A 15110-nucleotide genomic window follows, 5' to 3' on the forward strand; every position below is an offset into this window, starting at 1 on the left:
ATATGGGGTAGATAAATTTTTCTTTTTAAGTTGAAAAAAAAAGTGGCAAGAAAGAGAAATGGGCACTAGGCAGGCTGTTTGCCAAGGCAACAGGCCTCAAAGAAACTAAACCATTGCACAGATAAATGGCAGTATTGGAATGAACAAGGGGCCAATTGCTTACCTTGGGCGTGAGGTCATGCAAAGTATCAGTGCTGCTGTATTCTGTCAGGTCAGAATTGGTCAACAGACTGTCAATTCACACCTCAACATTCCTGTGTGTAATTTTATAATTGCAGTATGAATTGGCACAGCTCATAATATTTCTGCCCGTTTGAATAAAGTTTTAGTCAGTTTGGATCAGCTGTCTATAAACAGGAAGTTTGTATGCTACCAGTAGTAGCCTGACAGCTGCATCCCTTAGATGCTGAGGAATAAATTGTGAAAATATTTGTTCTAGGGTTTGTTTTTTTAACTACTATTTCTTCTACGTGCTACTTACTTGGTAATTTTATTTTTGGTGCTCTTTCTAGTCCATGTTCTGTTTATAGGATAGCACAAAACTTGGTAACATGCACCTGTGTGGGGAGTGCAGCTCTGGATATTTTGCATGACTCAAAAGAAAAATTGGTGACACCTGATTTTGAAGCTATGTTAGCACATGATTATAATCTGTTCTGGCCTTATCCATGAAGAGTTTTTTTAGTATGCTGGCTACCAGTTTATGAAAAATATTCAACTGCTGTATTTTGAACTATTGCTTTTTGTGGAGGGCATTTCAGCATTCTCTACATAAGATACAACTTTGCTTCCTTTGGCAGTTTTCTAGGACTTCAAAAGTAAACCTGTTTCTACAGCAAATGTGGCTATTTCCCCCCCCCTGTTTGCTTTCCCCTTTGTGAATTGATCCATCATTCTTGCATTGTTTACTGAGTTTCTTACAAGGATCTAAAGCAATACTGACTTCTGGTCAGAACCAAAAGTCAATTTAGAAAAACAGAAGATGCACTTGCAGTGTGTCCACCATCCAGAAACGTTAAAATGAAAGATTTGTTCACACACATTCTTGGAAAGAGCCTGCTCAGGGTACTCCATCAATCACAGTACCCTTAGATACTGACAGACAGGTCTACTCATTTCAGTGTTTCACTGCACAACCACCAAGGTTTTGCTGTGTGTTCATTTCTTTTTGTGTATATTGTGAAACAGTTTAAGCCCTCAAGCTTGTTTGCAAAGCAGCTTAAATGGCGGCGACGTGCAAAACGAGAATAAAGGAGGGAAGCCTGCAAGCATGTGCCGTGAGGCGTCAACACCGTCAGCTCCAGCCTTAACAGCAAGCACTTCCAGGGCGGCAGGCTTGAGCCCCCGCTCTTATTTTTGAAAGAGAAACTCCGAACGACTACCATTTCCCCCCTTCCAACCGCCAGGCGTTTCCTTACTGTGTAGAAGAAGAGCTCTCAAGGGAAACAGATCGATTTAGAGGGGCTCCTCGTGGTACCAAACAAAATGTGCTCAGCCCCTTCAGGAGCCGGACTCCGACCTCGCCATTTCAGACAGTGGGCGGGGGCGGCGGGGGCGGACACCACCCTCCCGCCACCTCCCCGGCGGAGCCGAGGAAAAACTGCCTCCCTCGGGCGATCGATTCCCTCCCTCTCTCGCCGAGGCGGCCTCTCTGTTCCACCCAGTGGCCCCTTGTAGCCCCGCCCCGCCCCGGTCGTCGCCGTTCTCCCCTCAGTTCCCCAGGCCCATTCCCGAAGATTGCCGAGTAGAGGGGAGGGGGGTCGCGCCGTCTCTCCGCTCTTGTACGGCGTTTCCGGAGATTGCCGAGGGGCTTCGGCCTTTTCCTTGCCTCCCTCCCTCTCTCCGGCGGCCGCTACTGTCTCCTCCTCGGTTCTTTTCGGCGCTGGCCGGCGGGCCCGAGTCGCTGTCGGAGCCTCCTTGCTGGGCTTTGGCCATTCGCCGTCGCCTTTGCCCAGAGACTTCGTTTCGTAGCCACTAGATTGGGGCGGACCGGGCTTAGGCTGGGCCTCAGCGCTTGCTGGGTTATCGCGACCGGTTGGGGCCGACTAGTCGTGACTGTGAGGCGACGCGGACGGCTGCGGCTCCCCCTAGGGGAAGCGGGGCGGCCGGGGGTCCGGCTCGGATGGCGGAGGGCATCCAACAGCAGCAGCTCTTGCCTGGCGGCGGACTAGCCCCTCGAGGGGTCAAGCGGGAGCCGGAGCTGGAGCAACCAATGCCCGGAGGCGACGGAGCCGAGAGCGGCCAGAGCAAGAGGCTGAGGACCGAGGCGGAGGCGGCCGAAGGCGGCGGCATGCAGGTAGTGGCGGGGCTCCTGAGGCGCCACCCTGGCCCCGGCAGCAGCAGCAGGTCCCCCTGTGGCCTTGAGCGGGCAGCGCGCCTCCGCTCGCCCAGGCGCTGCCCGCGGGAAGGCCCTGCGCGTGGGGCGCGTGCGGCTGGATGGGAGAGCCTCGGGAGGATGCTGGGCGGCCGCCCGGGCCATGTCTCTCTTTGGGCTTCCTTAGGAGGACCCTATGCAGGGCTTTGGCAAGCGCATCCTTGTTGGACGGTCCCGGAGGACAGAGGCCGAATATTTTTATTTATCACATTTTTTAAATCCCGCATTTCCTCCAAGGAGCGCAGGGTGGCATACTTCAATCTCCCCCCCCCCCCCCATATTTTATACTTAAATCCCTTCTTTGAGAGGCAGCGTGACTAAGATTGTGCACGCTGCTTCAAGCGTAGCAAAAATCCCTACGTAGGAAAGCAGTTTTGGAGAAAATACTGAATTGTGTGTAGTCCATCACGTGTGACAGTTACTCAGGCGCGATTTTTTTTTTTTTGGCACTGCCCGTACACGTGCTTGGGAAGCCATCATTTCAAGGGGAGAGTTAGGAAAGATCCAAGAAAGATTAAAGCTGATTAGGGACAGTCTCTGTGGGAGCTGGTGGTATCCATTAATAGATGTAAAGAGTATATTTTAAAATAGCAAAATGTTGTTTTAATCTTTTTTTCCATAGGAAAGTTTGCGATGTCTCCTATTCCTGTGTAGCCAATGAAATTGTTTTTGTTGGTCGTGTATGTGAATGAGGCAATGTTAGGTTTCTTTTAGAGATGGGGGCAATCAGAGCAGGGATATCAAATATATGGGCCAGAACCGCTTGTCCAGGGCTCTTATCTGACCATGAACAACTGGTCATTACCTTTATTGCCAGATGACAGAGGCTGTGCATTGCGTCCCTGTATACTGTCCTAGTGCTAATGAGTAATGGGTGGTGGAAGTGGAAGGGTGGGCATCAGGGAGACACTTTAAGTGAATAAAAGAGTATCAGTGTTTTAGGCATGTTTGCATTTTGAATAAAAATTGATATCATTAATTGAGTTTGCCTGTGACCTTTATAAAGTTTATATCTCCTGTATCTGGCGTTACATTTTATGATACACATGTCCTGGCCCGACAAAGTGACATTTATGTCAGATCTGGCCCTTGTAACAAATGAGTTCGACACCTGAATTAGAGTGACTCCTGCTGAAGCTTTCTTTCTCTTTGCTTGGTGGGGAAGGCTCACTTTTAAAAATGACACACAAGAGTTCATTCACACTTGTGGCTCGTCCAGGGCAGCTAGTGTGCTGCTTAGCCAGAGTATAAATACGGCTATTGAAGGGCAACTGATACTTAATCTTCACCTATTGGCATTTATTTATTTTACAAAATTTATACCCTGCCTCCCTACCCTCATAAGGGCTGCATGGTATGTGTGCTGCAAGGGTGGCAACCCAAAGCAAAACAAGGATTTAGTGAGGCAAGACAGGTGTGAAGCAAGTCCTTAATACACTGTATTTTGAGTAATGAAACAAGGCCTCCTGTGATGGGAGCACTCTGCTGTTGTATAACGAGAAATGTACCTGTAGGTCTGGAGTCTTATCACTGGAACTTCACACATGTCATTTGGCCCTGGAAACAGCTGTGGGGGTGTGTGAAGGGTTGAGACAACGCTGTGAGGAAGAAAGATTTAACTTTCTTTCTGGTGCTGTTTCTTAGATCAAGAATGCACCTCCAAGTAAAAGGATGGTAAAAAACTGGACATGGTATGGGTACCTGGTCTTTTTTTTTTTACCTTGGCTTAATGCATCTAGGGTGCAGTTTGATTAAGGAAATGTATAAGGAATCACTGGGGAGCTGATGGTGCCCCCCTGCTCAGCTGCTGTTTAGGCCCAAATTACGTATTTTGACTTTCAGTCTCAGAATTGAAATCTTGTATGTCAATTAACACAAAGAAATCACTCTAAAAAGTGTTAATGGATTCTGCAATTGAGAGGGAAGGAAGCAGTTACTTTGAACTTGTGGAATCCTGCTGTAGGATACTGGCCTGAAACTTTAAAAACAAGGGTCTGTGAAATTTTGGTATCAGTCGTAAGTGATTGTACTGAGCTGTGATACTGTAAGGAAAGTGAGATTCATTATGGTCTGTTGAGTTGTAGGACATGGACCTTGACCATAAAGGACATCTCTTAGAGGACAGATTTTTTGACATGCTGATTCTTATTCCAGAGTCCAGTAGGCAGTTCTGTGCATTTCTTTTTTGGCTATGGATGGGGAAATAGTTCTCTCTGTTGCAGAGTTCCTTTTACTATTGCAAGCAGTGGTTGCTCCCGTATATGAATGAGGCTGTGAATTGCAGCCATTGGCACTTCCACCAGGCATATAGAATAAACCCAGGTGGGTGAAGAAAAATATTTTTGTGTTTTGTAAGACAATTATATAGATTCTAATCACTGGAGAATGTGCAAACAGTGTTAATTCTATTAAGTGTAAGTATGTAAATGCCATCAAGTTACAACTTTTAACAACCCCAGTAAGGGCCTTTCAGGGTGGTTTGACATTGCCTTCCTCTGCAGAGTCTTCTTTGGTGGTCTCTCATCCTAGCGCTGACCCTTCTTAGCTTCTGAAATCTGATGAGACTGGGCTGTACCATTCTACCTTCCCTCCTCTGTTAAGTGTATCTGGGTTTAAAAATGTCACTTACAGGCACAGGTAAATGATCTAACCTTTACTTCCTATTTCTAGTATTTGTCTTATTTTATATGTTAATAAACAAGTAATGTATGTAAATATGAAGGTATGGCGTAGAATTCAATTGTGGTTAATAGAGAAAGCGGAGTACAAATATTTTAAATAAAACAAATAAACCTCTTCTGGCCATTTCTGGAACTGTTTGCACTTATTCCACTGCTGATCTACTTGATGCTCCAAGACTCCTTGGAAATAGCAAAGGCATGAGCCTACTTCTTTCCAGGAGAATGTGTGTCAGGCGATCTCTCTTTTTTCTTTGGGATGTTTTTATGCATTCTTTACATAGGAATTATTTGCAAGAAAGCACCTTTTGATGTTTTGAGTAACTGCTTACATAAATCTAGAGGAAGGTAAGTTCCCAGGTGACTGTCCTTCCTTAGGAGTAGAATCTCTTACTAAGAATAATTCAACCTGTCATTTCAAGTAACTTGAAGTTTCAGTGCCTCTCAGCCAAGTGCAAGTGTTTCTCATCATGACTGTCCAGATGTTATGAGTAACATTAACGTGCATTCACTTTCTAGTGTTATGAGTAACATTAACGTGCATTCACTTTCTAGCAATGGAAATTGGAAATGGTCTCCTAGTTAGTGGTGTTGCCCAGCTGCATTACCTGTGGTAGTTGTTCCTTGTACAGTCCTCTGAAAACTTCTTGATGTGGACATACTCCAATGAAGATGTAAGGGAAACTGATTTTTAGTATACAGGGAGAAAGTGCTTGACAATTGAGATGATAAAATAGGCTGAGTGTGTTGTTATTTATGCATTACATACACAAAGGGTGTTGTATTGTTTAGCTTCTGTGCCTTCACAAATAGTATATGAGACAGCTCACTTGTAGTCTAGCACCCAAATTGGATTTGGAGGGTGGGGGTGACTGTTTGTCTGCTCAAGATTTTACTACAGATACAACATGAGTTGAAATGTGAGTATAATAAACTATGAGTATAATAAACTAGGGAATACTTCATCCAGAAGTAGGCTTGTCACTGGTAACCTGTTCCCCCCCTTGAAGCTGCTGGATGGCCTCTTCTTGTGTTGTACGCTGGACTACATTATAGAAAGTTAACCTGCTAGAACCAGTTTTAAATAAAAGACATCAAGGCTGGTTTTTTGGTCATTAGTACTGGCCAAACAGTTTGATATTTCAAACTGCTACCTGTGCTTGCTTAATTTTGCAATTTGGTTTCTTGATGATGCCTATACAGAGCTGCATCTAGTAGCGGGGATTCTCGAAAATTATTCTGGGGTTGCTAATTCAGCAGGATAGAAATAGCATTGTCTCTTACTTGGCACCCTTTGTTTCTAGAAGCATTTGTATGGCATTTGTTCCAAGGAATGGGATTTTATTCTTTGGTTGTGTGTTATACTGAATCTATTTGGATGCTCCTGCAGTAGATTGTCTTCCAGATAATTGTTTTTATTATAATTGATGCACATGTTTCCTTATGCGCTGTAAAATTATGAACAAGAAAAAATAAACTACACTGAAACTATATTTAATAACTGAAATATATTATGCTACTGAGCTTTGCTGGGGCAAATCGGTGGGTGGCCTCAATGCTTGCTGTTTTTTCTGACACTGAATGTGTTTCTTCTCTTTGAAAACAGTGTGATTTATTTATATCCATTTGCTGTTTTCTGCTGAAACTTGAGTGCCTGTATAGCTCTAGTTGGTGGTCCAAAGTTGGCAAGACACAGGACTGCTGACAAAAACTAACACAGCAACTCTCTGGGATTTGTGTGCTGTTGTCTCTTCATGTGCAGTTATTAATACATTATTTTTGTTTTCAGGGTTTTTTTATAGTAGAGGTCTTTTAAATCTAAATTGGACACTTCAATGAGAGAGCTTGATATTAAAATTTGCTTTGTGGATCATGAACTGTTAACATGTCACAGGTATTTAAGGCATATACATACACTTTTTAGTAAAGTGCAAACAAATTTTTACAAGAGACTGAATTCACAGGAGATCTGAAAATTCTTTTGACCAATGCCTTATATTGTATGCCAGTTATTGCAACCTTATATGGAATATAGTATGATTCATGTATACTGGCAAACCATGATTTGTAAAGATGTGAATAAGCTGCACAAATACTCAGACTTGTGCTTCTTCTTCCTCTAGCCCCATCTCATATGAGGCTCAAAAACTGAACATTTTTCCTTTTGCAGCAAACTGTGGCTTTTTGTTAGGTCTGGACCACAAATTATGGGCTAACAAATTTTTGTTCTGGCATAAAATTTTGTGAACTAGATGCTTGAAGTGGGGTTTTTAAAATTACATTTATTTTGTCTTTCCTTCAGAGCAGCATGAATGTGGTTTTTCCTTCCTCCATAATTCCTTCTCCAGTCTACAGAACCTGCTAGAATCTTATAACATGTCACAATACTCTGTTCATTTTTACTGCAACTGACTAACACAGCTACTCTTGGAATTTGTAAACTGGTACATTCTCCCCCTTCTGAATGAAGATTCCAGATCATGATTTTACACTAATCTAGATTTTACTAATACAGGGCTTTTTTGATGTTTGCCATTGGTAGTATCTATGCATAATAACATACGTTTTTGGGAATGCAGATGGGTTTAAGTAAATACAATTATCAGGAATTTTAGATATTTAACAGAGGAAAATGTTCTGAGCTTTTTTTTTTTTAAAAAAAATAGTGCTAAAAATATAAAACTTTTGGTTGCATGATGCCAAAAGGGCGTCTAGCATATGTGGTGGGTTCTCTTCTGTATTTTAGTATGTTGTAACTTGGCTAATGGCTACATATAAAGAACTTTGGCAGCACCAGAACTTTGGAACACCCTCCCAGAAGCTATAAGGGCCCTGCGGGATGTGTCTGCGTTCCGCAGGGCCTGTAAGACCGAATTGTTCAAACAGGCTTTTGTGGTTTGATTGAAAAAAGGCTGCCACCGGACATCCTACAGAATGCAACTGGCGATCTTGGTCGAGAAGTCAATACCGCCTATACTGGACTGAAATAGCGCTATAGAATGGTTTTAAAGTTAATATATGTAAATTATGGTTTTATATGTTTTATTGGATTGATTGTTTTTATAATGTTGTAAGCCGCCCTGAGTCCGCTTGCGGAGAGGGCGGGATATAAATGGGAAGTAATAAATAAATAAATAAATAATAAACTTTATTACTCATCTGTGAGAGACAATGTATGAAACTGGAAATAAATCATATCCTTTAATACTCTAATAGTCTTATACAATAGTTTAGTTTATTACGTGTATAGGTTTGAAAGCATTTTGAAAACAAGATTAACTTGTCTTTTCTGATTGATTTAACAGAACCTTTTATATGTTAACCATTACTGGCATATTTTTCTACTTTATCCATAAGGATTAAAAGATTTGGTTTTTTTGGGCGTGGTGTAGGTTTAGAGATTTTTCTGTTCCTTGATTCAAACAGCATGAGCTTTTGAGGGTAAAGGCCTCAGGTGTGTGTTGTCAACATGGGCCATTTTCACCTTTCCCCCCCATCCCTAGCGTACAGTCCTGTACATATTACATACTTACCTGGGAGTAAGCACCCTTGAGAATAGTGATGCCAACTTCTGAATAGACATGAATAGATTGTGCTGATAGTCACTTATATTCTACCTAAGGAGTAAGTAAGGAACTTAACTATAATTCATGCCTTTAATGGTATACAACTGTTGGTGATCAGATTTTTTGACAATAGCTATACTGTCAGAGCCATTATTAAATGTAGGCTTACAAGTGTCATCGTAACTACTATGGACATTAGCAAAGAGACACATGTATTGTTTGTGGTAAAAGAGTGGTGTTATGTATCCAGCCCAGGTTGTTTTATGCCAACTCTGTAGAATACTGTGTGGTTTGAACATAGCTAAGCCTTGATCAGTGTTTGCCAGCAGAACACTTCCTGTAACTTGAAATATGGAATTCCTGCCACTGCAAATCAAAAACATCTTAGATATTGCATTAGCTTCCTGACCGTATGTCTACAGTCACTGTAAAGGTTATGGGGCTTGCTATTCTTGCTGTGATTTCTAATTTACTGTTGTCACATTTTAGATTGTTATTGACAGCTCTGAGACAACTTGTAAAGTTACAGTAACTCAGTCACTGATATTTATTTCACTATAAAATGTGTCTTGTATATATGAAAGACTTTACATTTCTTGGCATACAGGAGGTTTGAAGGCAGTCGTTTATTACCAAAACATTAATTGGGGAGGGTGCGCTGTGTGCCCAGATACTTCTTATTTGTCATTTGTTATTCATTATCCCTACCAGCAGCAGCTTTATGCAGTTAGGGTTTCATTATCTAATCCATCTCTGATCAGCCTGGATAAAGCCTGTTTGGCCAGTACTGATCTTGTTAGTGGGGTGGCATAAAGCTGCTTGAGCTGGGATTGGGACAAATCCGATCATGGCTATGATGTGAATCTGGGGCTTGCTTCTCTTAGCCAGAGAGGAGATGGGAAAGCCGTGGCTGCAGCATGATATCTGAACTCAGGGATTCCCCCCCTCCCCAGCTGTGTTATGTAGCTGATGTGCTGCATTAGTCTTGGAAAGGATTGTGTGTTTTCATTAAGGGCTCATTCATACATTTAGGAATCTTCATGCTGCATTTCTCCCATTGTTTAGCTGTACTTTATGGTGCTCTGTCCATGTATTGACTAGTTTTGCATTGTCTTGCTGTATGATCTGTACACATGCATAAAAGTTGTTTGGGTCCTCACATATACAACATATAACCTTTGCACTAAATAATATCTTGGTTTGCACAAACTGCTGTACACAGAACAGTATTCCTGTACATCAGTCAGAGACAGGGAAAAGGTAGCAGTATTTTATTTTAAAACACATAATTGGGCTTTTATAGCACCATCAGAACCCATGGTGTCTTTGTCTTTTGCATAGCAGGGCAATCAGTGGAGCACATAAACACACAGATGTATACCCATATTATGGTAAGATCAGCTTCTCCAAAGAAGCTTTTTTGTTGTTGTTCAGTCACACAGTCGACTCCGACTCTTTGCGACCCCATGGACCATAAGAACATAAGAGAAGCCATGTTAGATCAGGCCAATGGCCCATCCAGTCCAACACTCTGTGTCACACAGTGGCAAAAAAAAAAAAATAAATTATATGCACACACACACACACACTGTGGCTAATAGCCACTGATGGACCTCTGCTCCATATTTTTATCTAAACCCCTCTTGAAGGTGGCTATGCTTGTGGCCGCCACCACCTCCTGTGGCAGTGAATTCCACATGTTAATCACCCTTTGGGTGAAGAAGTACTTCCTTTTATTATGAATAGATAGATTGATTGTGCTGGTATTAAGTTCTTTTGACCAAGACCCCTCCCCATCTTTGTCGCCCTCCTCTGGACACATTCCAGCTTGTCTGTATCTTTCTTAAATTGTGGTGCCCCAAACTGAACACAATACTCTAGGTGGGGTCTAACCAGAACAGAGTAAAGTGATACGATCACTTTGCAAGATCTGGACAATAGAGGGAGACATAAAACTGCTAAGGGATGGAGTTCCACAGTGGAGACAGCCATTTCTTAGATTGCCACCAAGCTAGCATCAGATGGCAGGGTTTCCCAGGATGACTGGAGTGAGTGGGTAGGTTCATATGGGAGAAGGTGGTCCTTAAGGTGTATTGGTCCCAGGCTGCACAGGGCTTTAAAGGTTAATACCAGCACCTTGAATTGAGCCTGGAAGCAAGTTGGAAGCCAGGATAGGTGGAACAAGACTGGAGTGCTGCTCCAGTCAACACTTTGGTTACAGCATTCTGTACCAACTGTATCTTTTGGACAGTCTTCAAGGACAGCCCCACATAGAGCACATTGCAGTAATTTAATCTAAATGTTATCCAGGCATGTACCACAATATCTTTTCTGCTCAGGAAGGACCCGAGCTGGGCTTCTTTTACTTCATTTATAGCCCATCTTTCTCCCCAGTGGTGACCCAAAGCATCTTACACTGTTTTCCTTTCCTCTGTTTTATCCTCACAATACATACCTCTGTGAAGTAAATTAGTATGTGAGTGTATATGGCCAAAGGTCACCAAGCAAGTTTCCATGGCACAGTGGGAACACAAATCTGCATTTCCCAGAACATAGTTCAATTCTCTTCCACTAAATTCCCTGCTCATAATGGGTGTGTATGAATTTACAATTTATGCCTGCTATCAAGTGGACTTACTGAATCTTTGGCTTCATTGCTAATTTATTACTGCAGTTTACAGTTGTACTGTCCTATCTGCCATGAGGATCTATCTATCTTATGCTAAAAAAAAAAAAAATCAGCCTTGTTTTGAAGTGCCTTCTTCCTGTTCTCCCTCCCTGAAAAGTTTCAAAGGGCTTCTCAAAAAATTGTTTGCATGAAGAAAAACTCATTACTTTAAAAAAAAAATGAGTAGGGAGTATTTAGGGTATGTGCACAATTCTACAACTAACCACAGCTGCTTGTTAAGAGGTGAAGGGTATAGATAGGTTCAGGGAAGAGCTTGGGGCCTGCAATATCCAATGTCATTGTCTTCCTGAGCAGTGTCAAATTTTACACCATAATACAGAATGCTATGATGACATTTTTGCCAGTTGTAATCGGATTTTATGAGCACATGGAGGAGCAATGCGCACGCGCTAAGACTCGGACGCCTCGTCCCCACTCTCCCTAAGAAAACAAAGATACAAGCTGTAAAACAACGTAATTAAAAGCGGGAGTCATCGAAACTGGCTGCGAGACGTCTAACATAAGGAGGAGCAGAGTGAAAAGATAAGTGGCTTAAAGATAAGCAAGCTTAAATAAGCAATAATATCAAAGAAAAGGAGGGAAGGTTGAGGAAGCTGAGATAACATGGCGGTCACTGTGAAAAGCCTCTCAGAGCAATTAGCACAGTTCCAGACTTTAATGCTTGAATCTCAAGCTAAAGTACATGCAACGTTGGCTGACTTAACAACACAGATGCAGAGCTTAGGCACAGAACTTAAGTCAGTCGCTGCCATTGCGACAGAAGCAAAGGCTCTTTCACTGCAAAATAAAGGGGAAATTGACCTTTTGAAAAAACAATCCACAGAACTTTCAGACCGAAGCAGGAGGAAGAATGTTATCTTCTTTGGCATTTCAGAAGAAGTTAAGTCTTGCGATTTAGAGCAAACACTGGTGGATTTGTTATTAGACCAGGGCATGGAGATACAACTAGAAGAAGTAGAACGTGCTCACAGACTTCAAATAAGAAGGCAGGGCGGGGCGCCCCGCCCAGTTATAATGAAACTAGCAAGAGAGAAACTGCAGCAAAGAGTCCTCAAAACACTTAAAAAAGCCAAAGACTTAACTTTTAAAGGCAGAAAAGTTTATGTGAAAGAAGACTTTTGTAAAGAAACATTACACCAAAGGTCTCAAATGAAACCCTATGCACAGAAACTTAATCAAAGCGGCATTAAATTTAGCTGGGCATATCCAGCGTCTTTAGTTATCTACCAGGAGGGAAGAAGACTTTGTGCACGGCACCCTGAAGAGGCACGGGAGCTATTAAAGACATTGGGAGCAGATGAGAGGAGCAGTGAACCAATGCCTATGGAGGAACCTCACCAACCCCAGTCACAGGAGCAGGACCCAGAAGAAGGAGCATCCACTCGATCGGAGAAAAGGATAAGACTGTCTCGAGACTGAGACATATTAAGGGAAGTATCCAAATAAAAACAAAATGGTTAAATAAGTAGTAACATAACCCGGGAGGGGGGGGAGTGCGCTTGCTCAAGGTGTAGAGAAGGGATGAGTGATCATCCTCAGTCTATGGCTCTACACAAAGGGGGGGGAGAGATGGGGAAGGGGAGGGAAGAGGTATTTGGGAATGGGAAGGGGTACAAAAGCAAACTAGGTATTCAGCCAGGGGTACAAAAGAATGGTAGTTTTCGATCTAAATATGGATAAAACATTAAGGATGCTGACACTGAATGTCAATGGCTTGGGATCAGACTTAAAGAGATACAAGCTCTCTAGATTCCTTAAACAACAGAATATAGACATAGTTTGGCTCCAGGAAACTCATAAATCTAAAAGAGATAAGAGACCCTTGATTAGTGACCCAAATTGGGAAATTTTGGCAGAGGCACGAGGATCAAATAAAGCAAGGGGGGTAGCAATCCTAACTCATAAAAGGTATGATATAAGAACAATAGAGGTGATAAGAGATGCTGAAGGGAGATTTGTCATGGTTAAGTGTTTGATTGAAAATAGGTTAACATCATTGATAAATATATATGCTCCAAATACAGGACAGAAAACCTTTTTATTAAAAGTTTTTAAAAAAGCTAGTAAATTTATTGAAGGGGAGGTGATATTAGCGGGGGACTTTAATAAGGATGTTAATAAGGATAAAATAATAAATTGGAGACAATGGAACTTTATTGAAGTATATAAAGCCCTTAAATTGGTACCTGAACCCACATACTTCTCAGGGAGATATAAAACGACTTCATGTTTAGATTATGTATTAATTAATAGAACATGCAATTGGGAAATTAAAAAAGTTATTACCCACCCAATATGGATATCGGATCATGCCCCGATAAGTGTAGAATTTAAAACAACACATAAGCAAACTAAAAGAATATGGAGATACAATAATATGGTTATGGTTAAGGATAAGGATAAAAAACATATTATGGAACAAACGAAGCTATTCTTTCAAGAGAATAGAGGTACAGTGGGAACAAATATCTTATGGGATGCAGCTAAGGCGGTGATCAGAGGGCAATGTATTATGAAAGAAAAGGAGATAAAGAAAAAATGGTATGCAGACAGAGAAGGCAGGCTTCAAGAATTAGGTAAACTGCAAAAAGACCAAGCTCAGAAGTTTTGCCCCATTAGACACAAGTTAATTAGGGATTTACAGAAAAAACTAGATGATCTAGACTCTATGGCATTATGGAGGAAACAGGTCATGGTAAAAAATGAATACCAGAGAAATACTCTTAACTCAGCTAAGAGACTAGCAAATTTTCTAAAAAATAAGAAACAAAGGCAAAGTGTGACAAGTATCAGAGTGGATAAAAAGCTAACACAGAATTCAGAGGAAATAAAAGCAGCATTTGAGACTTTTTATAAAGATTTATATGGAGAAAAAGGAGTGAAAGATTTTGAAGAAGAGATAGGAGTAAGGTTGACAGATACAGAGCAGAGAGGATTAGAGGACAATATAACAAGACAAGAGATTGAAAGAGTGATAGATAGTTTAAAGGTAGGAAAATCTCCTGGACTGGATGGATTTTCAGCAGAATTTTATAAGGAAATGAGAGAAATATTAGTACCAGAATTGCAAGAAGTATTTAATAATATACTTAAAGGGGGCATAGCTCCAGACACATGGAGAAAGGCAGAAATCACAGTGATTTTAAAACCCCAAAAGGATCCTCAAGAAGTAGGATCATACAGACCAATTAGCCTATTGAATCAGGATTATAAAATCTTTGCCAAAGTAATGGCCAATAGGCTTAAAAATATTATACAAAAAGTTATAAAAGAAGATCAATATGGTTTTGTAGAAGGTAGGAACATTGCACATCCAATCCGAAACATAATAAATGTTTTGAGCCATAACAAGTCCGGGAAATTGGCGTTATTGAAGCTAGATGTCTATAAAGCCTTCGATACATTGTCACATAATTTTTTGTGGACAGTTATGGATAAATATGGGATAAGTCAATCAACAATAAGGGTATTTAAGGAGATATATAGAGAAGGTACAGCTGTAGTTAGACTTAATGGAGAACACACGGCACAATTCGCAATCCAGAGGGGAGTTAGGCAGGGATGCCCGATCTCCCCCTTTTTCTTCATAATGGCAATGGAACAGTTAGCCCAACGTCTCAGAAATTCGGGGAGAATTGAAGGATGTCATTTAGGCAAGGAAGAAATTAAGTTGAACTTGTTTGCAGACGATCTGATTATAGTCATAGTTAATCCCAAAGAAGCAGTAAAGGAGATACAGATTATATTAGAGGACTTTGAATCAAACTCAGGACTAAAAATTAATATGGCAAAATCAGAAATAA

The 15110-nt window shown here is 41.4% G+C and overlaps 1 protein-coding gene across 12 annotated transcripts in view; it reads left to right on the plus strand.

The window, feature by feature from the left end:
* The first annotated feature begins 1716 nt into the window (after positions 1 to 1716).
* RBFOX2 (RNA binding fox-1 homolog 2) overlaps positions 1717 to 15110 on the plus strand; it is a 268012-nt gene continuing 254618 nt past the window's right edge. For 9 of the 12 annotated variants that reach the window (XR_009555753.1, XM_060245526.1, XM_060245528.1 and 6 more), the window contains exon 1: positions 1794 to 2296. Coding sequence is in view for 11 of the 12 variants with exons in the window: in XM_060245526.1 (XP_060101509.1) it covers positions 2123 to 2296 (174 nt within the window). In the remaining variant the exon portion in view is untranslated. Of the gene's footprint in view, positions 2297 to 15110 lie in introns of all 12 variants that reach the window. The other 3 variants (XM_060245527.1, XM_060245531.1, XM_060245537.1) reach the window with 3 other exon arrangements.

Source organism: Heteronotia binoei, chromosome 8, assembly GCF_032191835.1.
Source record: "Heteronotia binoei isolate CCM8104 ecotype False Entrance Well chromosome 8, APGP_CSIRO_Hbin_v1, whole genome shotgun sequence".
Taxonomy (NCBI): Eukaryota; Metazoa; Chordata; class Lepidosauria; order Squamata; family Gekkonidae; genus Heteronotia; species Heteronotia binoei.